Source organism: Lytechinus pictus, chromosome 16 (genome assembly GCF_037042905.1).
Source record: "Lytechinus pictus isolate F3 Inbred chromosome 16, Lp3.0, whole genome shotgun sequence".
In the NCBI taxonomy this organism is placed as follows: domain Eukaryota; kingdom Metazoa; phylum Echinodermata; class Echinoidea; order Temnopleuroida; family Toxopneustidae; genus Lytechinus; species Lytechinus pictus.
Window position 1 is genome coordinate 22,995,209 of NC_087260.1, and position 27,073 is coordinate 23,022,281.

General features: G+C 34.7%; 2 protein-coding genes across 3 annotated transcripts; one reads left to right on the top strand and one right to left on the bottom strand.

Annotated features, from left to right (window-relative positions):
• The first annotated feature begins 833 nt into the window (after nucleotides 1-833).
• Nucleotides 834-17,641, top strand: LOC129279366 (alpha-1,2-mannosyltransferase ALG9-like). Its single transcript, XM_064110826.1, has 17 exons — nucleotides 834-1,007; nucleotides 4,376-4,550; nucleotides 5,053-5,187; nucleotides 5,550-5,620; nucleotides 5,938-6,026; nucleotides 6,480-6,553; nucleotides 6,889-6,950; nucleotides 7,937-8,024; nucleotides 8,452-8,557; nucleotides 9,011-9,099; nucleotides 9,464-9,583; nucleotides 9,998-10,069; nucleotides 12,818-12,947; nucleotides 13,716-13,863; nucleotides 14,262-14,394; nucleotides 14,976-15,106; nucleotides 15,785-17,641. Exons 1-17 carry the CDS (start codon nucleotides 958-960, stop codon nucleotides 15,957-15,959), a joined length of 1,848 nt encoding a protein of 615 aa, XP_063966896.1. The 5' UTR covers nucleotides 834-957; the 3' UTR covers nucleotides 15,960-17,641.
• Nucleotides 17,642-18,757: 1,116 nt separating this feature from the next.
• On the bottom strand, nucleotides 18,758-25,318 carry LOC129279561 (26S proteasome non-ATPase regulatory subunit 1-like). Of its 2 annotated transcripts, XR_010295981.1 has the most exons (7): nucleotides 25,055-25,318; nucleotides 24,107-24,276; nucleotides 23,264-23,434; nucleotides 21,923-22,240; nucleotides 21,289-21,364; nucleotides 19,839-20,890; nucleotides 18,758-19,682 (listed from the first exon to the last, which is right to left on the bottom strand). XR_010295981.1 is itself a non-coding variant. In XM_064110860.1 (6 exons), exons 1-6 carry the CDS (start codon nucleotides 25,155-25,157, stop codon nucleotides 20,817-20,819), a joined length of 912 nt encoding a protein of 303 aa, XP_063966930.1. In that variant the 5' UTR covers nucleotides 25,158-25,310; the 3' UTR covers nucleotides 18,758-20,816. The 2 variants fall into 2 exon arrangements, 1 of the variants encoding a protein (XP_063966930.1); XM_064110860.1 differs by having other exon boundaries at nucleotides 18,758-20,890; nucleotides 25,055-25,310.
• Between the last annotated feature and the right edge of the window lie 1,755 nt (nucleotides 25,319-27,073).

Here is a 27,073-nt window from a genome sequence, read left to right on the forward strand (position 1 = left end):
CCAAAATACTTTTATTGACGATTGAAAATACAAAAAAATGAAAATTTGCACTATGATCAAATTATTATGTAGGCTAGCAATATCTAAATATAACACTGATTGCAATACAGAACATAAAACTCATATCGAAAGGATATCCCGTTTCAAAATTGGATATAATAACGCGCCTGTATCTGCTCTTCCCCGCGATGACTTTCAATATTGCATTGAATTCCATTCCATCATTTCAATAATGTTTTTAAAAAATACATTGCAAATCGTTGCAAATAATTATATTTTTACTTTTCGTAGGAAGGGTAACATAAAGTTATGATTTAAAGGGTTTAAAAGTGTAATACATTTCTTGCTATTAGGGGAAATATTAATTAATCCCGGTTATTGAACAATAAATGTACACAAAATAATGTTCAATATCTTCAGTCATGATTTAATTCACTGAAGATTACTCGTTCGATTTTTGATAAATTTCCAGGTAAAAGTTCAGATATCGTGTTTAAACATTTCTATATGACAATTTAATTTTCCCTAAACGAATATGATTTGAGTCAATTATAAACGTAAAGGTTTTTTTTTTTCTTAGAATTATAAACTCTTCATACATTTAATAATGATTTTTAAAATATTTTTTTCGGCACATAACTGTCAAACTGATTTATGCAGACCATTGAAGAAGTTTTCACATGTTCAAGATAAAAATACATATAAATATATATATATATATATATATATATATATATATATATATATATATATATATATTTTTTTTTTTTTGGGGGGGGGGGCGGAAACAAGGGTCAAGCACTGAACTAGAAATACGTATTTCTAGTTCAGTGGGGTCAAGCCACCCCTATAAAAAGCTAGCCCTCTATGTCTCATTACTGATAGTGTTGCAACTCGTGAATTTCCTAGCACAGACAACGTGTAAAAATACTAATTTTTCTCGGTATTTCGTGAACGATGAAGTCTACGAGGATCAGGAATGCCCCGAGAAAAGAAGAAAGATCAAGGTAACGTTGATTTCTTTTAAAGATATGCATGAAGTAAATAGATATCGAGAAATCTGTAATGAGGTGTGAGCGATGGGGGAAATGCCAGTGTTGTGATCCAGGTGCTCCCCGGAACTCCGGCGTCAGCTCGGCAGAGATATCCGCTGAGCTGACGGGTTACAGCACGAAACCGAGTAGACAGGAATAACCGTCGTTTCTGGGGATTTCCTTAACAATTTCTGACATTTCACTATAATCCCCATTCAGCGACGGTAGTTCGTTAATGTGAGCTTGCATGTGTTATCACTTCCTCCCATTCGCCGACTAACTCCAGACTTCAACATTCTTTTTTAAATCGAATTTACAGTCTAAAGACTTAAAGTCAAAAGACTAAAGTTAAGGATTTAGAAAAACTTAAAAAGGAGTTACTAGTACTGGTACTGTCTTGAATATATAACAAATAACTACATATAGTACAAAAAATGGATCAAAAGGTATGAAAATGGTACTTTACTAATGACGTTTTCTTGACTTGGTCTCGAGAATCACCCCCAAACAGTAGAGGCGCACGGCCAATATTGGAGACTGTCTCCAATGTGGGAGATTATCTCCAATATCAGAGACTTTTGTAAAGAATTTGGGTATCCAATTTCAGAGACATTTTCCAGTTTTGGAGACCAATTTCCTTTGTTTACATTTGCTGCAAAAGGATTACCTTGGCGGCAAATAAAAATGTGATAAGCAGATTCCTCATGAAAAATTACCCCTTTTCACCGTCTACTTTAAAAATTCACCGTCTACCTTTGTTTTGATAAGGATTTTTGTTGTCAATCACACACAAAACAAATGGGCTTCTGACCTCAGTGAGACAAAATTTTGGGTGGAAAAAAATCATGCTTTTGTTGGTGTTGTTTCTTTTGTCCTTTTGCAAAGCAAGTTTCCAATGTGGGAGATTGTCTCCCCTATTGGAGAGAGTCTCCCATATTGGCCGTGCGCCTCTACTGCCAAAATATGAAATATTTACTAACGAACGGAGAGGGCATCAACAATTTACGAATGTGATATCGATATTGCTTTCGATATTATACGATCTGCTCCACATGCGAGCTAAACCGCTACGATCACAGGTAGCAGACGACATTCGATATATCGAGACATTAAAAAGTTAATAACGATAATGACGTCATTCAAGATGGCAACTTGCAAGAAAAACCATCAGCTCAGGTGAAAATGTTTTAGATGAAAGATTTTTCAATCATCCAGAGGATTTTTTTCAATAACTCGGTCCAAGGTACGTAATTACTTAAGTTATTTATATTTCCCTGATAATGGAAACCATGAAACTGTAAATTTCGCTTAAAAACAGTTTTAAATCGCGACCTATAAAACGTTAGTTCACTTATACGTTGGCTGTACGTACGGGCCTCCAAGCTCTTCAGTCTATGTATTGGTGAGTGGAGCCAACGTAGTTCAGCGGAACAACCAAAATACAGAGACTGAAGCTTTTCGTTTAGAAACCGAGATGAGAGCGATGCTTTATTAACTTTATTACTCGCAAATACGATTGGCAGATTTCAGGCCAAACTTGTTGATATGCCCATTTCCACTATTAAATCCACAAGACAGTGAAGACTAGCATTGATTAGCAAATCGTGAAATTTGGGAACCAACGTTCACTTCGTCTTCGTACAGCAGCTAGCAGCGCTTAGTTTATTCTTCAGTCACACGCACGGTTCCCTATATTTCCACCACCTGTTCACTGCAACCACCCTGCCTTTGGGGAATCTACATTTAGATCTATGCAGTATACAACACACATTTTAAAATTAGTTGAAATATCACTGAAAATGTAACCAAAAATACTCCTTTTTCAATTCCACACAGGGGTCACAGTAGACAGCTGGCAGCCGTCTGTTTCAAGGAGTTTTTTAACATTTTTTTTTATCTCCTCTTACACAGACGGTTCGCGGTTGTGCAGCCACCATTAGGGGGTTAACAATGCAAAATTCACCCCGACGGGGCTCATCGATTTTTGTCCTTATTTCATAAAAATATATAATAAGGTTTCAAGGTTTCAAGCTACACTGACTGCCTCCTTCAATCCTGAAGATTCTTGCAGTATTGTAGTACCGGGGACCGGCAGGTGCATAAGAACTGGACCAAAATAAAGGTTATTATTCAGTTTTGGCCTGAAATGCACCAAAACTGCAAAAAGTAAACTTAAAAGGACACAAAACAGTGACTTACTTCAGCTGTCACGCAACTCCACTTCCCTGGTGTATCCGAACTTAATACATAAACATATGACCATAGAGTCCCTGTACAGATCGAGTTAGAACTTCGGTCTCTGTATTTGGTGAGTGGAGCCAACGGAGTTCAGCGGAACAACCAATTTAACAGAAACCAAAGCTTTTGGTCTAGGGTCACAGTTGCAATTATTTTTCATTAGTAGTAATTTGTTGTATTCACCAGAGCGCTCAAAAGACAAAAACTTGAATTTTTGAAAATTTTGGCATATTTTTGTGTAGGCCCAATTGATGGAAAGTAAAATTGCAAGAAAATTGTCATACAACAATCCTATTTTTAATTTAGAAAAATAATAAAGAATTCAATTTACTCTAGAGTCAAGTTATATGATGGATAGTTGTAATGGAAACTGACAGTGTAAAAAAACAAACAAGCATTTGTCCTCAAGAATAAGAGAAAATAAGCCAAACATTGCCAACCTTATTTCACCACACAGAGAGTAGTAGTAACAGAGAAAAAGCCTACCATAACCTTGTTTATTGAATGAGTTATTTTCACCTCCATTCACTTTGTACACAAGTGTGCACATACAAATCAACGAGGGGTTCCCGAAACCACGATTTGGCTGTGAACATTTAGTCAAGTTTCTTGTTTTCATTGATTTTTTGATAGACTTCTAGTTGCATGTAGATCCAATACATTACTATTTCTTGGGTCTAATTTCAATGCCAGTGGCACAGAAGATATGCTGTTGTTATCAAGTGCTAGTCTGTTCTCGCACCTGGTGTAGAATCTTTTTCTTATTATGCATAATTCACACAGACATCAGTGAGCAACACAATTCAAAAGAAGGATGCCTGGAAAAATTTGGTGGATGGTTATCTGAATTCATAAAGAAAATCTGAGTGAGTGAACAGGGTGGAGTATTCAAGTTTTCCTGTCTCCCAAAGCAAAATGCTTGAAATTAATATACTTTTAAAAGAAATAGAGCATCCTGTAATTTTTATTTTGTTTATATTCTTTATTTCATATATTGTAATTGCAAGCATGAGTTTCATGCTGTCCGCATAAGAATAGAAGTACCATGTGTTCAATGTACAAAATTTCCAAGAAACAAATTGATTTCATTCTCTTGGTTCTAGACCTCCTGATACAGTTGAGGGAGGGGAGAATGCCCCTAAGAGGCTGCCACCAAACCTGCAATGCTGGACACCATCGTCTGGAGCAGCCCTCAAGCTACTCATGGCTGCTAGATTCTGTGCGGCTCTACTCAGTAACATCTCAGACTGTGATGAGACGTACAACTACTGGGAACCAGTGAGTTCAAACACTTGTGCCCATCTGACTTTTTAACTAGAGCTCTCATAAGCTGTAGCCTATATCCGTGCTAGTTGCCATCTAAAATGTATTTTTGATAATGTTATAATTTTGATCTTCTCTTAGTGATATGCTGTATATACTGTAATTCATTATCAGTTGTCTGAAATTGTGGACGTCCCAAATTGTTGATATTCCCCCTTTGGAAGACTCGATTTGTTTATACTTCAGTTGAAATAGTTGTTTAGATAAATCAAGTGTACAAGAGCACTTAATACACAACCTTTTGATGATACTCGTAATAAACTGATATTCTTAATAAACCAATGGAATCATTGCTATTTATATGCATTATCAATTCCTTGATTTTTCATACATATAGTCTACTTCTCTCCCATCATCACAGGTGTGTTTGATTCTCTTTATTTTTGAATAGAGGCCACGCAATGTATCACTAAATGTAAACAAACGATTGTGTAATTTGTATCATGTATCTCAACAGACCCACTTTCTGATATATGGGCGTGGTTTCCAGACATGGGAGTACTCTCCATTGTATGCAATACGATCCTATGCGTACCTATTCCTCCATGTACTTCCAGGGAAGCTCTACTCTTGGATCCTTGACTCAAATAAGGTTTGTATTATTATCCCATAATGCTTTTGAAATGTGGTTTTAAGTCTATTTCGAACAATGAAATATGGATTTTCATCATCATCATCATCATCAGAAAATAGATTGTCATTTTGGGGATTCTTTATTTTCATTTGTAAATGTATCTAAATTGTATAGAATGTCTTTTTCAATGCTCTTATTAATTGAAATTAATTGTATAACTTTTCACCCCAACAATTCATTTTTTTTTCTGGACAAATCATGTACATTTTTTGTTAGCAATGCTTAGATATAATGTGAGAAAAGAGAATGATGCCTGAATACTGCACTGATTGTTATGATATAAACAGAAATGGTTTTATTTCTTTTTTGTTATTCCACAGATCCTTGTCTTCTATTTTATAAGATGTCTTCTTGGCATGATATGTGCTCTCTCTGAATTCTATTTTTATAGGTAAGAGGAAAGTTTATTTGTTAGGCCATAACATACATGTAGTCAATATGCATACTTAAGACTAGCTTAATAAATCTTTGAATTTTTAGAATATATAAAAACAAATAAATTGGGGAGACTTACATACACAGAAGTATAATTACACTAGATGTTATACCATCAGAAATTTATGATTTGTTCAAGTTCTTCACGTCTGACAGAATCATATCATTTGGTTAAGAAAGTGTTGTGAATACTTGATATTTATTACCATTGATATAATGGGTCTAGTTCCTTGTTCTTGAACTTTTTCCTCTTTTTTTGTTTTTGTTTGGAAGGGGTGTGTGCAAAAACTTTGGTGGCAGCGTTGGAAGATTGACGTTGGCTTTCATGATTCTCAGCTCAGGAATGTTCATCTCAAGCGCAGGTAAAAAAAACAAAACTTTTTACATTTAATGATAGCATAGAAATTATACACACCTTCGAAGGCAGTAGTAAGATTTACACTTACTAGATGTGGATGGTTTCAAAGGTAGCAGGTGTTGGTAATTACTCTAAAGCCTGAGCAAAATAATGTGTATGATATGCTTTATAAGATATTGATGTGGATCCATGTTATTTGATAAACCATCCCCATCTCAAAACCATAAGAAAAAATATCTAGTAAAAGTCAATGAGCAAAACTGAGCCATTAGTTCATTTTTCCAATTTGAATATATTATCTTGATCAATTTTCAGGCCTCTCACTTCTTCATGGATAAAGAGTTTAAAGACAATAATGCAAAATGTGAAAATAATTCATTAATTTCAATCATATAATCTTATAACAGTAGGAAATTATATTTATATAACCTTGGATGTATTTTCCCTTTTGTTTCAGCATTCTTACCGAGCAGTTTTTCCATGTACATGACAATGGTATCAATGGGAGGATGGTATACAAACAATATACCTGTAAGTAATCAAAACAACTTAACTATTAGTATACTGGATGCTAATAATAGGATGTGATGGATAAGATATTCTAGTTTTTATGAAAGTTGAAATTCTGGATTTACAATAGATTATGGTTCTTTATGTTTATTTTGGTATTTAATTTTGATAATTTTAATGATTTAGTAGTATTACTCATTTCACCAGAATGTCCAAAATGGGAGGGATATTGAATAATTCTGCATGTGACTGAAAAAAAAATTGCTCTTGTAATTTGTGTAGATTGATCCATTGAATTGGATTTGTATTAATTTTTCATGAGTATTTTATATGTTATTTAATTTTTCAAACTCCAGGTTGCCGTTCTTGCAACAGCTATGAGTGCATTCATCAGTTGGCCATTTGCAGTTGCCATTGGGTAAGTACATCATCTATGAGTCTCAAGGCTTGTTTACATACATGTATGCATTAAATCTCCTTGACATTCTTATGTGCTGTGTCAATGGGACATATCAACGTAGACATAATCTTTCTAAAATGTCTAAGATCATTACAATAAATAAATAAATAATATAGGATTTGTATAGCGCACGTATCCACCTTGCTAGGTGCTCAAGGCGCTCCTATATTACCCCAGCTAAGCGAGTCTACCGATTCCGGTGCGCACAGCTTTTTGAGGAATTACTTCCTGCCGGTACCCATTTACCTCACCTGGGTTGAGTGCAGCACAATGTGGATAAATTTCTTGCTGAAGGAAAACATTTGGACTTGGAATTGAACCCACATTCTTTGAAAAACAAGAATTTTAATCACTAGAACACGACGCCCCCACTTGTATTTTGAGTTTATTGTTACACAAGGAACATATTCTTTACAAACATTTGTTGAAAATTAGAACTATGAGATCATACAGCAAAAATGGAGGAGGGAATGTGTACAATGAATACATATATCAACTATTTAATTGAATTTGGATGTTTGATTCCTTGATGTTTTATGGAAATAGATTAATACTAATAGTTGAATTGCATAGCACATTAGCAGATAAAAATTTCCAAAGCAATGGAGATTATTGATACGAATGCACCAAAGAATTTAATAGTGTGTACTGTAAAATGTTTAAATCATTAAAATGGTAAGGAAGTTAAAAAATACTGCTGAGAGTCATATACACTGTACATAGAAATGAATGTATGGGACTACACTCTAGTGTTCATTCCTATCAACATTTCTATTGTTATATGTCATATTTTGAATGTGAGGGAAATTGAAGGACAACCCTTTCCAGTACAGTAGGCCTTTGTACAGTGTTATTCTTTGCAAATAACATGAAGCAAACTTAAGTAAAAGCCTTCAATACCATATGTATTTTTTTTTCTTACTATGAATTTCCCTATGATTCAGAATACCTATAGCAGCTGATATACTCCTAAGGAGACAAGATATAGTATACTTCTTTCAGTGGTGTGTGATAGCTGTTGTTGCCATTTTGGTAAGTTAACATATTTATATATAATATTGACTGGCTTCGAGTGTGATACCATATATGTTTCCGGAAGTAGTCTCACATCTCTATACGCGTACACCTACAAATTAATCAACTTATCAGTTGATGAATAGGTTAATCTGTTTAATTGCAAAAATTTCAAAATAAGAATTAAAAATTATAACTATGAAATGGTTGCACAATCATGTTAAAGTATCAACTATTTTTGCCAGGCCTCTATAGGAGGTTACTGTCTTTAGGTTTTGAAACCTCAAAGCCATACAAACATAATTAGGATCTATGCAGATTTACATACATTTGTAGCAAGTAGTCAGTTTCCTGACAGACTTTCTGAAAAGTTTACAAGGTCATTTCACAAATTCATCCAATCTCTAAGAATTTTGAATTATGTCATTTTCTTTTTTTTTAACAGATACCACAGATCATAATTGACACATTCATATATGGAAAATTGGTCATTGCACCACTCAATATTGTTACATACAATGTTTTTAGTCAACATGGTCCAGATATATATGGTGAGTAGTATTCTATTTACAAAGGCAATGGTGTGGTTGATTTTTTTGTAGGATTACAGGACCTCTGTTGAATTCATTTTTCAGTGACATGTTATGACTGTTTCTTATATGAATGTGCTATTATTTAGTACAGCAAATTGCCAGAGCTGGGCCCCGTTGTTTAAAAGTTACCAATATGGTAACGTTGCCATCCAGTGGTAACCTGTATGGAATCCTTGATTTTGATTGGTTGGTGATCAGCGTTACCATGGTAGTGAAGTTACCATTGGATGGCAAAGTTACCGTAATAGTAACTTTTATGCAACAGGGCCAAGTAGTTGTTTTTATAATGTCATATAAACATTTGTTTGAACAGAACATTGTAGAATTGTAGGACTTCTGTTGGTTGAATTCATATTTATAATTAACAAGTTAAGATTATTTGCTTTCATCTTCTTTTTTTTTATCTGATAGGTGTGGAACCTTGGTCATTTTATTTTCTGAATGGATTCCTGAATTTCAATGTCATCTTTCCTCTTGCTCTCATAGCTCTTCCACTTGCTGTAAGTTTGAAACACTTGCGTTTCAGTTGAGAATAAAATAAAACTTATACAGTATTATCTGATCTTTTGTAATAAATGCACTAATCATTAATCTATTCTAAAAGCTCCAGCTGGTTAAATTTTTTATCTTCTGAAATACAATTGAGTCTTAATATGGTAATGTGCCTTTAATAGTTAGAAATGTTTCACTCCCTTGTGCTTAGGTTATTCAAAATATTATACTAGTGATGGATTAAATAAACTGGCACCGAGTTGCTTACTTGACAACGTCTGACGTAAATTTACACTTAATTTATAAACAATCAAACTAAGTAAATTCATGGTTTTATGACCATATTTTCTGTTTATCTCTTTACCTTTGCAGATGTTTGTGAATTGGATATCCAACAGTAGTGTTGTAGGGAACAAGAAAGCCATTCCTATTTATCTAACACTAGCATCCTTCTATATATGGTGTATTATATTCTTCACTAGACCACACAAGGTAAGTCACTCATTCTCAGTAGCCCAGCTTGGGTCCTGCTTTTTCATGGTACTGTCATAATAGTAATAATAATGATAATACATTTCTAGTTTGCAGATATTTTTAGGTTGACATGAAATATTTTGTTTAATTTGTTATATACCAATGAACTACTTATGATATAAGAGTCCATTGCAAGTGTATCTGCCGCTGTAAATGTGAATGATTAATTTACCTGACAGACTGAATGGCAGCGTTGGGGATGGGACACCTGGCAGACAAGGAAAAAAACAATTTCTTGCAAGAAGTACTAGAACATTGGGGGATCTTAGTAAAGTTTTATGGTACATGCGATTGTAGTAGTTCTCACTACTACAGTTTTTTTTTAATTATTAAGCCGAAGAATGCATTTTATCCCTTTCGTCTTCTTTTCAGGAGGAGCGTTTTCTCTTTCCTGTATACCCTCTAATTTGCCTCGGAGGGGGTGTGGCAATATCGGCTTTACAGGTCTGTATCAACCTTAATGTTTTTAATTAGAGATACATTAACTGTATACTGTTATGATACTAATTTTTAATGAATGAGTGAATGAATGAATGAATGAATGAATGAATGAATGGATGAGTGAATGAATGAATGAATGGATGAATGAGTGAGTGAGTGAGTGAATGAATGAATGAATGAATGAATGAATGAATGAATGAATGAATGAATGAATGAATGGATGAATGAGTGAGTGAATGAATGAATGAATGAATGAATGAATGAGTGAATGAATGAATGAATGAATGAATGAATGAATGAATGAATGGATGAATGAATGAATGAGTGAGTGAATGAATGGATGAATGAGTGAGTGAATGAATGAATGAATTAATGAATGAATGGATGAATGAATGAGTGAGTGAATGAATGAGTGAGTGAATGAATGGATGAATGAGTGAGTGAATGAATGAATGGATGAATGAATGAATGAATGAATGATGAATGGATGAATGAATGAATGGATGAATGAGTGAGTGAATGAATGAATGAATGAGTGAATGGATGAATGAATGAATGAATGAATGAATGAATGAATGAATGAATGAATGAATGAATGGATGGATGGATGGATGGATGAATGAGTGAGTGAGTGAGTGAGTGAATGAATGAATGAATGGATGAATGAGTGAGTGAGTGAATGAATGAATGAATGAATGAATGAATGGATGAATGAATGAATGAATGAATGAATGAATGAATGAATGAATGAATGAATGAATGAATGAATGAATGAATGAATGAATGAATGATTGAATGGATGAATGAGTGAGTGAATGAATGGATGAATGAGTGAGTGAATGAATGAATGAATGAATGAATGAATGAATGAATGAATGAATGAATGGATGGATGAATGAGTGAGTGAATGAATGAATGAATGAATGAATGAGTGAATGAATGAATGAATGAATGTATGAATGAAAAGAGAGAGATAACCCCCATATCACTATAAATTTCATCATAATGAATGGATTCATTATAAATTGGTAGTTGATATGAAATAAGCAAAACATGTTTAGTAAAGATATTGACCTGAAAAGAAATCTTACATTTCTTATTTTTATCTTTCACAATCCTCTTGCAATTATGAACCTTGAAAGAATGAATTATTCTGAAGAAATGGAAAAACAATTGCATTAATAATGGTTAATCTTTGAATTTTCAAGTTTATATATATATTTTTTTTGTGAAAAATTAGAGTAGATTGTGATAACAAGAGAAACTGTGATTAATGAAAATTGAATTAATAAAAAAAAAACCAAACATATATTGATCCTTTTTTGTCTTGCCTGCATAGCAGAGCGAGACTATAGGCGCCGCTTTTCCGACGGCGACGGCGGCGGCGTCAACATCAAATCTTAACCTAAGGTTAAGTTTTTGAAATGACATCATAACTTAGAAAGTATATGGACCTAGATCATGAAACTTGGACATAAGGTTAATCAAGTATTACTGAACATCCTGCCTGAGTTTCAGGTCACATGACCAAGGTCAAAGGTCATTTAGGGTCAATGAACTTAGACCATGTTGGGAAAATTATTTTCAAAATCTTAACCGAAGGTTAAGTTTTTGAAATGACATCATAACTTAGAAAGTATATGGACCTAGTTCATGAAACTTGGGCATAAGGTTAATCAAGTATTAGTTGATATCCTGCTCGAGTTTCAGGTCACGTGACCAAGGTCAAAGGTCATTTAGGGTCAATGAACTTCGAGTTTCAGGTCACGTGACCAAGGTCAAAGGTCATTTAGGGTCAATGAACTTTGGTCAAGTTGGGGGTATTTGTTGAATTACTATCATAACTTTGAAAATATATGGATCTAGTCCATGAAACTTGGACATAAGGTTAATCAAGTATTAGTGAACATCCTGCTTGAGTTTCAGGTCACATGACCAAGGTCAAAGGTCATTTAGGGTCAATGAACTTTGGCCAAGTTGGGGGTATTTGTTGAATTACCATCATAACTTTGAAAATATATGGATCTAGTTTATGAAACTTGGACATTAGGTTAATCAAGTACCACTGAATATCCTGTGCGAGTTTCAGGTCACATGACCATGGTCAATGGTCATTTAAGGTCAATGAACTTTGGCCGTGTTGGGGGTATTTGTTAAATTACCATCCTAACTCTGAAAGTTTATGGATCTAGTTCATAAAACTTGGACATAAGAGTAATCAAGTATCACTGAACATCCTGTACGAGTTTCAGGTCACATGACTATGGTCAAAGGTCATTAAAGGTCAATGAACTTTGGCCGTGTTGGGGGTATTTGTTGAATTACCATCCTAACTCTGAAAGTTTATGGATCTTGTTCATAAAACTTGGGATATAAGAGTAATCAAGCATCGCTGAACATCCCCTGTGAGTTTCAGGTCACAAAACCAAGTCAAAGGTCAGTTAAGGTCAATAAACTTAGGCCATGTTGGGGTAATTGTTGAAGTGCCATCATAACTTTGAAAGTTTATGGATAGAGTGAATGAAATGTGGACATGGGTGTAGTTGACAGTCTTAAGTCTCCGTTCAAATGTCATTTATGGTCAATGAACGCGGTATTATGTCATTATATGAATGATGTTTTTGTGAATGATTATTTTATAGTAGTTTTCAAAGTTAGCACTGCTGCTATATTAAATTGCATAATGCAGGCGAGACTGCCAGAGGCGTTCCACTTGTCTTACTTACACTTCTCTCTTTGTTTCTTTTACAGAAATTATATCATTGGCTCTTTACGTTTAAAATACCTCAACATTATACCTACTCTTCCAATCATCTAGCCATCGCATTCACTTTTTTCTTTGGTACGTTATCTTTAATGAGGTCAGGACTGCTCTTTTATGGTAAGTAACAAAATAATATCACCCTACTTTCAATTATATCAATCTCAATTTCCCAATTTACCACCATGACTTATCAGCAGTCTCTGTAGCACTATACAATAATACAGCACAATTACCCTCCTGGTTTCTTTTGCCTGTATCATTAATTGGTCATAAGTGTTCATTCGTTGTTCTCAAAAGTGTACCATGTATTATTAGGTCTCATATTTTCATGAAATAGGAATAGCAATGACTAATATATCATGCTCACAGCAACAGTATTAACTGTGTATCAAGTGGCAAATTGGTTTCCAAATGTATAAGTTTTCAGAATTTGATACTTTATCAATTACTGGTGTGTCATATAACGTACAGTAGCCCATCAGGGCCCTGTATCATGAAGATTAGTGATTGATCATTGGACTGATTTTTACGATTGATCATACACAATGATCAATGTAATCAATTGTAGAAATCAGCCCTATGATTGATCGCTAAGATTTATATTGCAGGGTCCTGCAATTAGTGACCATAGGATTTATTTTGATGTGAAACACAATTTACTGTTATAAGAAGCCCCTTGATTATGGGCATTGAGAAGCTACAACGGGAGCATTTCATGAAACAAACAGTGATTTTCACTGACTATTTGTTATAAGCTACTAAAATCCTTGCAGCTGATTGGTTGCAAACAAAGTAGTAAGTGAAATTCACTGACAAAATGCTTCATGCAACATACCACACTATTTTTATATCTTCTTCAAATTCATTTTTTTTTTCATTTTCCAGCCTACCATGCACCTCTAGATCTCTATCCTGAGTTGAAATCTATCGCTAGCAATCCCAATATCCACACCCTACCACCGGATAAATCAGTCAATGTTTGTGTCGGGAAGGAGTGGTATCGATTTCCAAGTAGCTTCTTTCTACCAGACAAGTAAGCGATTAGAGATTGAGTGCAATTATTTCAGTGAGGATGATGGTGATGATGATGATGATGTTGATGATGATAATGATGATGATGATGGTGATGATGATGATGCTGATGATGGTGATAGTGATGATGATGGTGGTGATAGTGATAATGATGATGATAATGAAGGTGATGATGACCCTACTTATGGTGTTGATTATAATGATAGCTGTATCTTCAGTTTCAGTTTTCTTTTAACTTTATCTATCTGACAAGTACATACATGTAAGTCTAAGCATCTGTCAATTGATGGTGACGAATATAGCAATATTATGTAGACTGTGCCATTGAGGGTAGTGACAGATTTAAGATTTAAAGCAACCAAATTGTAGTGATTTCTTTTTTCTGTCTTGATATTTCAGTTGGAGGTTACAGTTCATTGAATCAGAGTTCAGAGGTCAGCTCCCAAAGCCATATGATGAATCTGACCCTGAGGCAACATCTATCATACCATCTCATATGAATGATATGAATAGAGAGGAAACCTCAAGATATGTGAGTTTTGGTTTGCTTGTTTGTTTCCTGACAAACTGTCAATGAATGTTGCAATTTCAGATTGAAGTAGTGTATGTATGCCAAGTCGAACTTTAGGACAGGGGGGGGGGGGGGTGCGTTTCATAAAGCTGTTCATAAGTTAAAGAGTGACTTTAAGAACAACTAGTGATCCTTTCTTGTGGTAAATGATATTCACCATTAACTGTTCATTGGTGACTATTTAGTGCTTAAAGGTTCACCAGTCTTCCTAAAATTGCTCTTAACTTTCAAACAGCTTTATGAAGCAACCACCAGAAATTAACAAACTGTATAAATATTCAGGATTCCTTGTTTGTTTTTGTGTTTAAGTAAGAAATTCTAGCCAAGAACCCAACAGACTGAGTCGCGACCTGTGGAAGGAACAGAAATAAGATCGAATGGAATGCGGCATTAAACTTATTTACATTTGATTTCAATGTCAATTGCAAGTTTTGAATTCATAATCCAATTGTATCTAGAGGAAATCAATTTAAGATTTCTTTTTAAACCACTGAAAATATGACCTGAACATGTATCATGTTATCTGTCTCTTTGTTTGTTAGGTTGATATATCAAAATGTCATTACCTGGTTGATCTTGACATGCCAAATGAGACTCCTAGAGAACCTAGATACGCCAATAGGACAGAAGAGTGGCAGATTGTAGCATCCCACGCATTCATGGATGCATCTATGTAAGTTCATCATTCATTCTCATCTGAATGGTTTGACCAGAAGTTAAAAATAGTTTGTGGAGGTGTACATGTAGCTGGAGCCAACTTTTTCCAACATGTTCCCTAATTGTAGCATATAGAGATTGTTTATTTAGAGCAGATAGCATTTGTTTTCTTCTCTTTTCTTCTCTCAACTTTTTTGTTATATTTTCTATTTTTTCTTGCGTTCATGCAGAATTATCAGGTCACCATTTTTCTTTGATTTAAACTGAATAACAGTTTTGATCAGTGACAAATTGTTGATGAATCACTAATTTGAAATGGGTCATTAAAACATAATTAAGTTATCTCAATGAAAAATTGATATGATAGAATACTATTTTCATGATGAAATCATTTTTGAAAAGTATTAATCAGTGATCAGTGTCCATGCTATTTTGCTGTTATGAAGATTGAGAGTACAAATTAATGGACTGATATATGTATTATTACGAACGAAAGTTGTCATGTTAGCATTAATACTTTTCAAATTAATGAAAAATGTAAAAATGTTATCAGGTAATTAAAAAAATGTAGTAACAAAGTGCTCTTGTTACATGTACGATGCAGCACTAATCCATTTGTTCTAAACAGTTTGACTATTCTAATTGCACTGTGATCTAAATTTCTATAAATTTCTCCTTTTCTCTTGTGAAATAGATCTTACAAATGGTGTCGGTCGTTCTACGTTCCTCTCTGTACCCGACGTTACACATACTTCAGACATTACAATATTCTCAAGACAAAGAGAAGAAAAACTGCTCCAAAACAAGGCAAGAAAAGGAAACAACCCCCAACAAAATCAAAGAAGAGCACCGACGATGATGAACTTTGACCTTTGAACTGAAATCTGAAATTCATTTCTTTTGAAAGTTTGTTTTTAATAATGTGAAGCAGAAAGTGGTAGCCTTGATCATATGTTGTAATAATGGCATTGACTTGTGTTTTCATTTAAAGTGTATGACGTTTTGTAATTATCTCTGTGCTTCCAAAGATTTGAATGATCCGTTAAAAGATACCACCCGGTCTTACAAGCAATCGTCTAAAACTTACAAGAAGCAAGAACTTTATAAGAACTTAAAACATTCATTTTGGGACAGATATGAGGACTGATCAAGTGATCATTGCTTAATGAAAAAGATTATATTGAAAAAGACAAAATTCTTTATTAATTGTCATGCCATTCTGAACCTAAGGAAATTGTCATTCAAATATCTTGTCGGGCATATAATGTTGCAGTTTGACTGTTTCTTATGTGAAAACCTATGAAAGCAGATATGCTTTATGATTTTAAATCAATATGAAGTGTCTACAAATGTATTTTATGTCTTCAAAATGAAGTTGTTATGAAGCAATATCTATTTTTTTAAACAATGATGTTGAAATATAAAGAGATAAAGATGAGAAATAAATGTATACAATGATTGATAAAGGTTTTAATATCATTAGGAAAGAAAACATTTCTGCATGCAGAACTGATGTAGATTGGCTGTGATAAAATGGAAATATGCATAAAATTGATATCTTTTACATAATATGTATGAATACATGTACCTGTACACTCAAAGCTTCAATTTTGTACAGCGAAGAGCATCATCACATCTTACCACTTTCATGATAAAACCTGTATGTTTCAATTATAAATGTAATTTGAGAACCTCTTTCTATGAAAGAACGGCTCTATTTTATTCTTCACTATTACTATCTCAAATGGAGGAAAACAGTTTCTTACAATACAGATGGGTTTTTTTCAACCTTTTATTTGAAGATGCCACAATGGCACAATATTTTTGCAGGGTGTACTGATATTATGAAGGAACATTTAATGTGAATGTATAGATTCTTAAAGAGTCGTGTTATTCTGCAATGCAAACAATGTTATGGTTTAGATTGTTCAACTCATGTGTAATATCAAGGAAGGAACAGGCATTGTTTGTATAGATTATTCACACATCTCAAATATTTCTTTTAAAAAACCCTAACTAATGAACATGTGTACATGAAAGTTAAGAATTGGGGTTGTTAAAGTTAGGGTTAGTTAGGCCTTTCAGTGGGTAACATTTCACATATCTTTTTCAATGTGCTTTGCTAACATAGCAATAGATTCCTTGTTGTAACCCACTGAAAAGAAGTTTGCCAAACTCTTATGATAAAGGGCTCTCAGTCTGATTTCACCCAACCTTGGGGTCAATTTGTCGTAAACCGCCATCTAAACCAGCGATATGTGATCGCCATTAGAAATTAGTTTATAATTGGGGATACCAGGGTTACCTAGGAGACAAACCGTTTTTGTTTAGTTATTGGAGAAATTTTCAAATTTATGACCTGGGGCCCATAATACAAAGTTGAGCAATCGTCTTTAGAAGAATGCCTTTACTGTTGATCGCTTCGACCACAATGTACAATCGTAAAAATCAAGAATGTGAACAATTTATTGCTGTCATGTACATGAGCAATTTTTGTTAGCACAAGAGGGCGCTTTGCATAATAAAAGGAGATCCAAGGTAATCTTATGATTTATTGTCTCTATTTCCGTTTTTTCTTTTATATTGCTGATGGAGTAATCGTGATATAGTCATATCAGGAAGGGCATTTTCTTAAGCTTCCCCCCCTGTTATGACATATGGGGGCTTGTCCGGGAGTCGAACCCGGGACCTCTCGCACCCCAACTAAACTTTGTGTTATGAGATCCTGGGCTTGGAAATAAAAACCAAAATAACTTATTCAAAATCAATTTTATGGCTGATCACAAACCCCCTTTGTTTTGTCTGGAAGGGTATTCCGTTGGTAATCCAAATACATATGTGTAAACCCATCCAGTCTTGACCTGTTGCAAAACGAGTTTAAACACAACTCAAGAAATCAGTCACAAGTCCTAAATACGCCCGTATGATTGATCATTCCAGAAGTGTGAGAGAAATCATGGCCCCGTCTTACAAAGAATTACGATTGATCCAATCAACCACAACTATGGAAAGCCATCAACATCTAAAATGCATGTTTATTCAAAATATATTTTAGCTATGAAATATATTCATTCGCTTGTTTTCTTGAAAATTCAGTGTGCTTCTCTTTGTTGATTTTAAAGGGCATTGTGCAAATTTCCTGTAGGAAAAAATGATGACATTAATGGATTAAGATATAGCTGAGGTTGATTGAATCAAACTCTTTGTAAGACGGGGCCTAGATGTACTAGGATTGTTGATCATGTTTGCATAGTGGTTGAAGAGATTGTATATTTTACCTATGTCATTACATTGTGTGACATAGAAGTAAAAGAAAGAAGGGACTGATACTCCTTGGTTGAGAATAAATTATGAAAAGTTAAAATAAAGGCTTGATTTTAATTTATTATTGTGCATTTTTATAGAGTGTGGAGAATAATTATATATCAGGAGTAAGAAAGAGAATGTTGTAGGTACATATAATGGTCAGTTGAGCTATGACTTATAATTTTCAGCATCTGTAGTATTACTGATTATTTTAGTACCAGAATCTCAAAATGGCCCAAAATGGAGTCATGTCCTTTTTGTTAACTGTCAATATTAAACACATTGCTTTATAATCCCTAGGTAATCACTTCAATTCACTCTTTCAATAAAAAAAAACCAAAAAACAAACAAAACAAGAACATTATATGTGTTATTCAACAATGTTGATTTATTGTGCATTCTTTTTAGTATCCATGGAGACACATATAAATAATACAAAACAAACAAAAACTTGCATTCTATGCCACATGAGACAAAACCATAGTCATAAGACTTTAAATTATCAAAAAGAAACAAGGTTTCTTGATCTTTTAAACAAAAGGTAGAAAGTAGACTAAAGCATTACATACCCAATCTTAAGTGAGTGTACATGCAAGACCCAAGATAGCGACAAATTCAACATATAACAATTTTTTTTTTTTCCAACAATGTAAATACATAGCTTGCAGCCAGGAAATCAGATGACATATTTGATTTGGAAGTTTCTGGGTGCAACCAAGCAATGTATTCACTTTATTAAGAAAAAGATCCCCAGCAAGCCTTGAACATTTATATCAGGTCAATTGATGATAATTTTACTCCATGTAATAGGGCAATTTGAAATACAACTTGACCAAGTCGAAGAATGAATAAGAGAAAATGGGTATCCTTCATGATAAATGCCTCTTAAAATAAAGAGCAGAATATTCCTTATATTTATTTCAATTTTATCTCTGTTAAAAGCAAGATAGCTCAATTCTAGTTCTCATTGAAATTGACTTTCCATCAAGAATAATTATTTTTATTCATACAAGGAATCAATTTCCTACAAACAAGTAAAGGAAATGTAGGTTGAAGGAGAAAGGGGCATGGGGGCACATAACATCAAGTACACTTTACAATCAATGCATGACGACTTTTACTAATTGATTTATTCTCTTTTTTATTCAATATCAAATGATCAGTAAATTGAAAAAAACATCTGTCATCCCAGCTCAATGAGGTCAAACTTGATTAGATCACAAATACATGTAGAGCATTTGTTTAGATACTCTTATTACAGCTTGATAGCCCAGACTGACAGAGATCTGGGGAGCGTTTCATTTACATTTTTGTCCGACAAGTTGTTAGATCTGACAACTTTGAATGATGTTGATTGGCTAAGAAGCAGAGTTACTATGGTAACTGTCGGATAAAATGGGACTTGTCGAATAAAATGTCTGACAACTCCTTTCATGAAACACTCCCCTGAATATAGGTTTGCAATGAAAGTAGTTCCCAAAAATCAGAATCATTTACCTTGTACTAGACGAAATGGGATGACCTTTGACATATGAATACAAATACATGTAGATTTGATGTAAATTTAATCTGTACTCTGAATCAGTGGTAAATTTGTTTTCACAGGTTTTAATGTAATGATATTAATAATAATTATATGAATGGGATCAATTTTGATATATGAATACCAATAGACTTGATATAGATTTAATCCTTACTTTTATACCATCGATAAATTTGTATTCAGAGTTTTTAATGTAATGATAATAATATCACTACTATTCCACATTCACATAGCACTCAATAATCTAAACAATTGCAGGACTTGTCATTTTACTATCATGAGCATTAAAGGGGGGGAGGGGAATTAATGAAAAGTTGTTGGCAATGGTGATACTCTTGGTCTCACATTTTAATTAAAATCCTATGTCTTGATTGTCCGGGAAGCATTGGTTTCTGTCAGAATGACAACTTGTCTGATACTCCCTGCGACCAGGTAGTCCCTGTGCAAACAATGTGAATGTTACAGAAGTTGTTCCAATCTATTAAGTGCAAAACGTGAAACATCACTATTAAGAGTCATTGATTTCCAATGTAAGAAAGGGGATACAAATCATTCAACATTACATTTGAACTGAAACTAATAGTTATTTGTATGGATTCTTCTGCAATCCTCAAGGGCTATTTTTTTCTCTTTTTTTAGGGGGGGGGGGGGTGAATCCCCAACTATATTTTACTCATATTTATCTTTCGAATAACTTGATCATTTTTATATAATTATTTCATCACCTCCTCTGGTTATGCAATTTGATGTCACATATTAATTTTCACTGTAGATGATGCAGACATGAAATCGATCAAACAGTAGATTTAACAATTTTAAGGATTATGATCACATATGTTGTATAAGATTCAGAATGATTTTCCATGTTTTGTGTGTTTTATTCATCGGTCCATTCAAATGGTTCAGGAGGTTCTGGTTCATCTTCATCTTCAGCTTTCTTTGGTCCACCAGCTAAAAATAAAAGAGAAAGAAAGAGAGATAAAAATTTATTTAAAAAGAAAAATCAAATAAAAATGTTACCATCAGGAAAGTCATGTCTACACACTTGGTTAATAGTACATTGAACAGTTTTTAAGAATAATGTATACAGTATTTTCTGTACAGACAGGTGAAACATTCATTCAAATATGTTTAAAGCAGCATTTTACAGATTGTTTGAGAATTATACAATATCAAAAGACAAATAAAGATGTTGAACATTTTATGGAATTGCCCAAAGATTACCATCACACGATTATTATAATGATTTTTCACCCTGTTAATAACATGAATGTCTTCATTTTGAATCATTAGATGAATAAATCTCTCTTCGAGTATAAAGAGGGAAAAATACCAGGATATTAACTTACCAGCGACATCTTTAACAATCATCTTTGGCTCAGAGTCTTTGAGATCCTTCACCATGAGGATACCTCCGATGGATGTCTGTTAAAGACCAAACAAAAATGAAAAATATATTCAACAATTTGAGTGTTTCACTTAGTTAAAATTCAATGAACTTGTTTAAAATCATAATCATAAGAGAATGCAAGTGCATGAGTAAGATGAAGCATCAAAGTTATGTAAGTATAAATCAGACTAGATAAATGTTGGACAAATTAAATTGTGTTTACATAAGTTACATTCGATCCATTGAGTCATGATCTTGATTTAGAAAGACAATAGGAACTGAATAGAGATGCTTTACCCTGAATGAATCCGTACATGACAACGCTTTGACTAAAGATAATTTTAATACTTTCAATCTAGTCTTGAACTGCCAACCATGACGGCCAAGAGTCTGAACAGATTACTACGAAATTTCTATAACTAGGAACATTTCTATCTTTCCTTTTCAATATCACAGAATAAATTTCACAGAAATAGGGTTAAAATGGCAATTTTCTTTCCCCCAAAACAGGAATATTCCTATTTACTCGCAACACTTGGCAGGTAAGGTGTAATGTGTGCCAGGCAGATCGTGTAGTGTGCCTCTTTACTTACCGCTTTGATGGCTTTGTATCTGCACTCCTCTGGAATGGACAAAACCTTGAGCTGAGCCGACATGACACGGGCAGGATTACCTAGCATCTCAAACAAAGGTTCTGGCTCTTTCTTCTTCTCCTTCTCCTTCTCCTTTTCCTTTTCATCTCCATCTTTACCCTTCTCTCCATCTTTGCCCTTCTCTCCGTCCTTCCCTTTCTCTCCGTCCTTGGTCTTCTCTGCATCCTTGGTCTTGTCATCTTTGGCCTTCGGGTCGGGAGTCTCCTTGGTGTCCATCTTGACCTCTTTATCGTCTTCCTTCGCACCCTCGGCTTCATCCTATGAAAGGACAATCAAAACAAATCATAAAATTGATGGGTCATTCTATAAAATCAATTTGTATGACTGACCCTCAATTTATCCAACTGTTATTTCACTTCTTGATCTATTCAATCTGTGATGATTTGAGAGCGCTACACCTTTTCCTAAAATGAAGCATAAAGAGGAGACAAATATTTCAGGAAGGCTCCAACATATCGGTAATCTTCTTGAGTCATCATACAAGTGGTAGTAAAAGTTGTGCAGAGTGATAGGTTTCGCAAGATAAGTCCTGAGAGGGAGCATGTTAACACTTCTTCTATTGGCAATTGGATGTATATACTTTTTAGGATTGTCATTATATGAGGCGTACATGGGAAGCAAGCTAGACCTACAATCAAGAGGGTGGGGAAATCTTCGCAAACTATTTGAGTAATCAGAACATACTGTTTAGGCTCAGGATGGCTTGAAAAATCCTCTTCGTAGATAAATTAGAGGGTCACAGGTTTTGTATTTTTATGGTCAATATTCACATATATAAAATCATCTAAATCGTAATTGATCATATTGGTGTTATTTCTACTTTTGATTATCATATGTTTATGTTGTACTATGCTTCCTGTATGAGCTGCCAAAGGGACTACTACACCAAGCATCAAGTATCAAGTATGTACTTGGAATTGAATGGAGACTTCAGCAAGATATTAATCCACATCGTGCTAGCACACCACCTGTAGTCCAGTGGCGGACCGTGACCCGGAGAAGACAAAGCATTGGAGGGGTACAGCATTGTTCACTAACAATACAGTGCCCCTCCAATCAATGTCTCCACCGGGTCACAGTCCGCCACTGCTGTAGTCAAATGAGTGCCTGGCAGGAAAATTCATTCTTTGAAATGCTTGTTGTCATGGGACAGCCAAAAGGGTTTAAGCCAGGGTAATAACGACAACAGTGCCTTGAGCACTGCAGAGTGGATAGGTGTGTTCAAGAAATTGCAGTATTATTCATCATTATCGCAGGGCAAAACAATTTCCTATTTCTTACCACGACCATTTTCTCCTCAGCATCTTTCTTTTCTCTTTTCTTGGCCTTGGCGGTGATTGAGAGGACAGCGGTGGCTACCTTCTCCTTTTCCTTCTCCTTTGGTACCTCCAGAGGGGGTGGGTAAGCATAATGGGACGGCTTGGCGCTGGATTTAAACTCCATCACAGGCATCTAAATTCATAGATACAGGGGAATGATAGTAGAATATGCAAGTTAGATATACTTTATAGTGACTCCAGAGGGGTGGGTAAGAAAATTGGAACGGCTTGGTGCTGGATTTGAACTCCAACACAGGCATCAAATTTAGAAGGAGGACAAAAAATTAGAGTGGAACTTGAGAGTTTGTGCATTAACAGTTTACTTTGCAATGAGTCCAGAGGGGGTGGGTAACCATAGTGGAATCGGTAACCCTGGACTTAAACTCCATCACGGATATCTAGATTTATCACTAAATTTAGCATTTTAGCACAGATATAGACCACAGTTAGTGAACTTGGACGTGTGAGGAGCATTTTATGAACATTTTTCATCCAACAATTTGTCAGATCTGACAACTTTCCTTGCTTTTGATTGGCTGAGAGGCAAAGGTGTTTCGCTATAATTAGAGTAGCTTTCGAAGCCAGCACACCTTGTCAAATAAACCATCGGACAAGCCCTTTCATGAAGTACTTCCCAGAATACCACCCGATATCTTTCAATTCAATCTTTATTTTGAAAAAAAAAAAAATCATACAAAATTAACATCAAAATATGAGATGATACAAAGTAATTGGATGGCTTTCCACAAAGGCTATAAGAGACCCATGAGGCTGGATCGCCAAAACACTTTAAGAAGGGAACTACCTCAAGATCGGAGTTGAGAGCAATGACAGCAGTAGAGGTGAACGCCAATGAAAGGAAATGAGCCAGCGGGAACCAATACCAGAAGTGAAGGAACACCAGCATCCCTACCACCGAGGCAAGATGGGTGTGGCCTGTCCTTGATTGCAGGCAGATTGTCACGTTACGGCCACCTATGGGTGGAGAAGTTGGATGGGGGGGGGGGGGGTGGAAGAAGGAGATAAATGTCAATTGTAATTTTAATGGTTAAACAAAAAACTTCTGACCATCATCTGAAGGTACTGCAATGATAATAAAATGATAATTTATATTTGGGCACATGTTTCTCTATATGCTTTACAATACATACACACATTGCATATGGCTTAATACAGGTGGGATCGGCTATTCTGTCATATTGCAACTACTTGTACCTAGGGGATTAAGGGGTACAGGTATACTGATGTAACTTCTTGTTTGAAAGATGAGAAAACTAAGGAATGCTTAATGCCAGATACGTGTCATTAATCTTTAATGGATGTTGAATAGTTGAAGGGAAAAGAATAGGGATTTCAATAAAAACCCAATATGGCTTTCCGTCTTTAATATGCGTGACTTAATGCGTGACTGGAACCTGTTCTTAGATGCTAAGTCAGCTACATAGGGATACATCATTAAGCACAAGAAGGTTCACTAATCATGTATAAAGTCAGGAATAAATGAATTATAAACAGCAATATGAAACAGCCCCCAATGGTAACGCTTTGGGTACCTTCATTCAAGTCTAAAATATTTGATTAAAATATTCAAATAGATTATGTGATTGGTGAAATGGTATCAAACCCGATCAGAGGAATATTTTGTCATATTTAGTGGAATCTGTCAATCATATGGGTCCACCGCACCTGTTATTGTTACATGGGTAATCCCCGGATCTAACACCTTGATAATTGATTCAAAGGGTGTTCTTACCAGCATCAATGATCCCCTGAGCTAGGATAGCACCAAACTTAGCCATCAGATCTTCATGTTTATCGCTGATTGTCTTGCTGTACATGCTTCTGAAATGGGCCATCTAATACAATAAATAAAAACAAATCTTGATATTAATAACCAAATGAATATCCAATAAATGTTGAGGATTCTCTCACATGCAAGCACGAACTTGGCGCGTGCCTATGCTAACCTTCTTTAACATACCCTGTAAGGGCATGAGCAGACCGGAAGGAAATTATCAGTGATTCTTGACAGTTACCTGCATGCACAATGTATGGGATGAAAAGAGGGTGATTAAAAGGCTAATAGCCAGAGGGGGAGCACCTGCGTCAGAGGATTAGAGTAATCGATGCACACGCTCTGACAAGGTGATCACGATCGGAGGGTTGGTGGAGGAGCATGTTGACAGGAGAAATGACAACAGAGCCCTTGAAAAATATAATAAGATCTGGAGTGGGTACCTGGCATGAATCCTGAAAATGCATGAGTGTAATGATGGTTATCGTGTTGAAGGCACAGTAATGATTTGACCAGGAGTGTAACAAGAACATAATATTATCATTTCCATGACGATGATGATGATGATGATCATCATCATCATCAACATAACCATCATCAACATCATCATCATCATCATCAACTTCATCATCATCATCATCATCATCACCATCTTCACCTTCATCATCATCATCATCATCATCATCATCATCTTCATCATCATGGTCGTCATCATCGACACCATCATTATCAGTTACACAACAATATTCATGTATCATTAATATTCATATTCATCAACAATTAGTTCCATTCTTGCATGTCCCCAAAGTCTATAAGCTTTGCAAAAGGGTATGAAACAAGATGATGAGAGGAATTAAAGTATATTTGTTGATAAACTGATGAAATATAGAAACTAGAAATAATAATAAACATTGCAAATATAGATCAAGGTTTCAACTAATGTAGTTCTGAGGTTCAGCTGAAATGAATTGTTTTCATTTGTAGCAAACATGAAATACATATTGTACACACAGGATATCTCTCGGGACATTCATGTGATGTTATTACTGATTAATCAGATATGAAATCTCTTTCACTTTTTTTATTTCAAGGGCAGATGTTTATCTTTTGTATTTAAAGGGGGGGGGGTAATAAATGTGCACAGATACACAAATCAAAACAAACAAAAAAAGATGGTTGATTTCATACTGAAGAGATTTGATTTTATGTACATCACTGAGAAGGTCACTTTCGGGTCAAGTTGGTTTGGATAAAAGCAAATAAAAACATTTAAACTTATAAAAATATTTAAATTTAAACCTTCAGTTTTCAGAACTGAAGTGACTTCCCTAGGTAAATGTACCTATATTATTATTATTATTATTATTATTATTAAATGAAGGTCTAGAGAAAACTCATATAAATAATGAAGGAGTTATGTATTTAAAATTATAAATTTTGTGATGTCACAGGCGAGTAACTCTCCATTAGTGTAATGTACTATAAATTCAGAGTAGTGCTATTGTAGTCACAGTAACTATCAAATTAAAAAAAAACCCATGAAAATACCATTTAAATCACGTTGATTCCTTTTTTAGCTAATAATAGTGTTAATATTCTACAACTTCCTAATTGACTTACTCTTCACATAATGTAACAATGCAATAAAATATCTTAAATGATCCTTACAAATCCCGATAAATCTGTGTTTTTCGTATTTCTTTCACACATTGATCAACAGTTTGCCATCCCCAAAGTGCAAGAGTCAATTTACAAGACAAAGCAGTGGCCAATTACACCAGACGGGTCCTCCAACGCCCCCATATCCCAGATCAACTCCGACGCCTTGACAAGCAACCAATCTTCCATTTACCATCCACCAGGGTATCATTTTAAATGCAACCCCTGTCAGTTTACAATCCTGGCTAGAATTAATGATCTGATTTCAATTTGAGATCTAACCTCGATGAAAACAATGCACAGACACAGATGATAAGG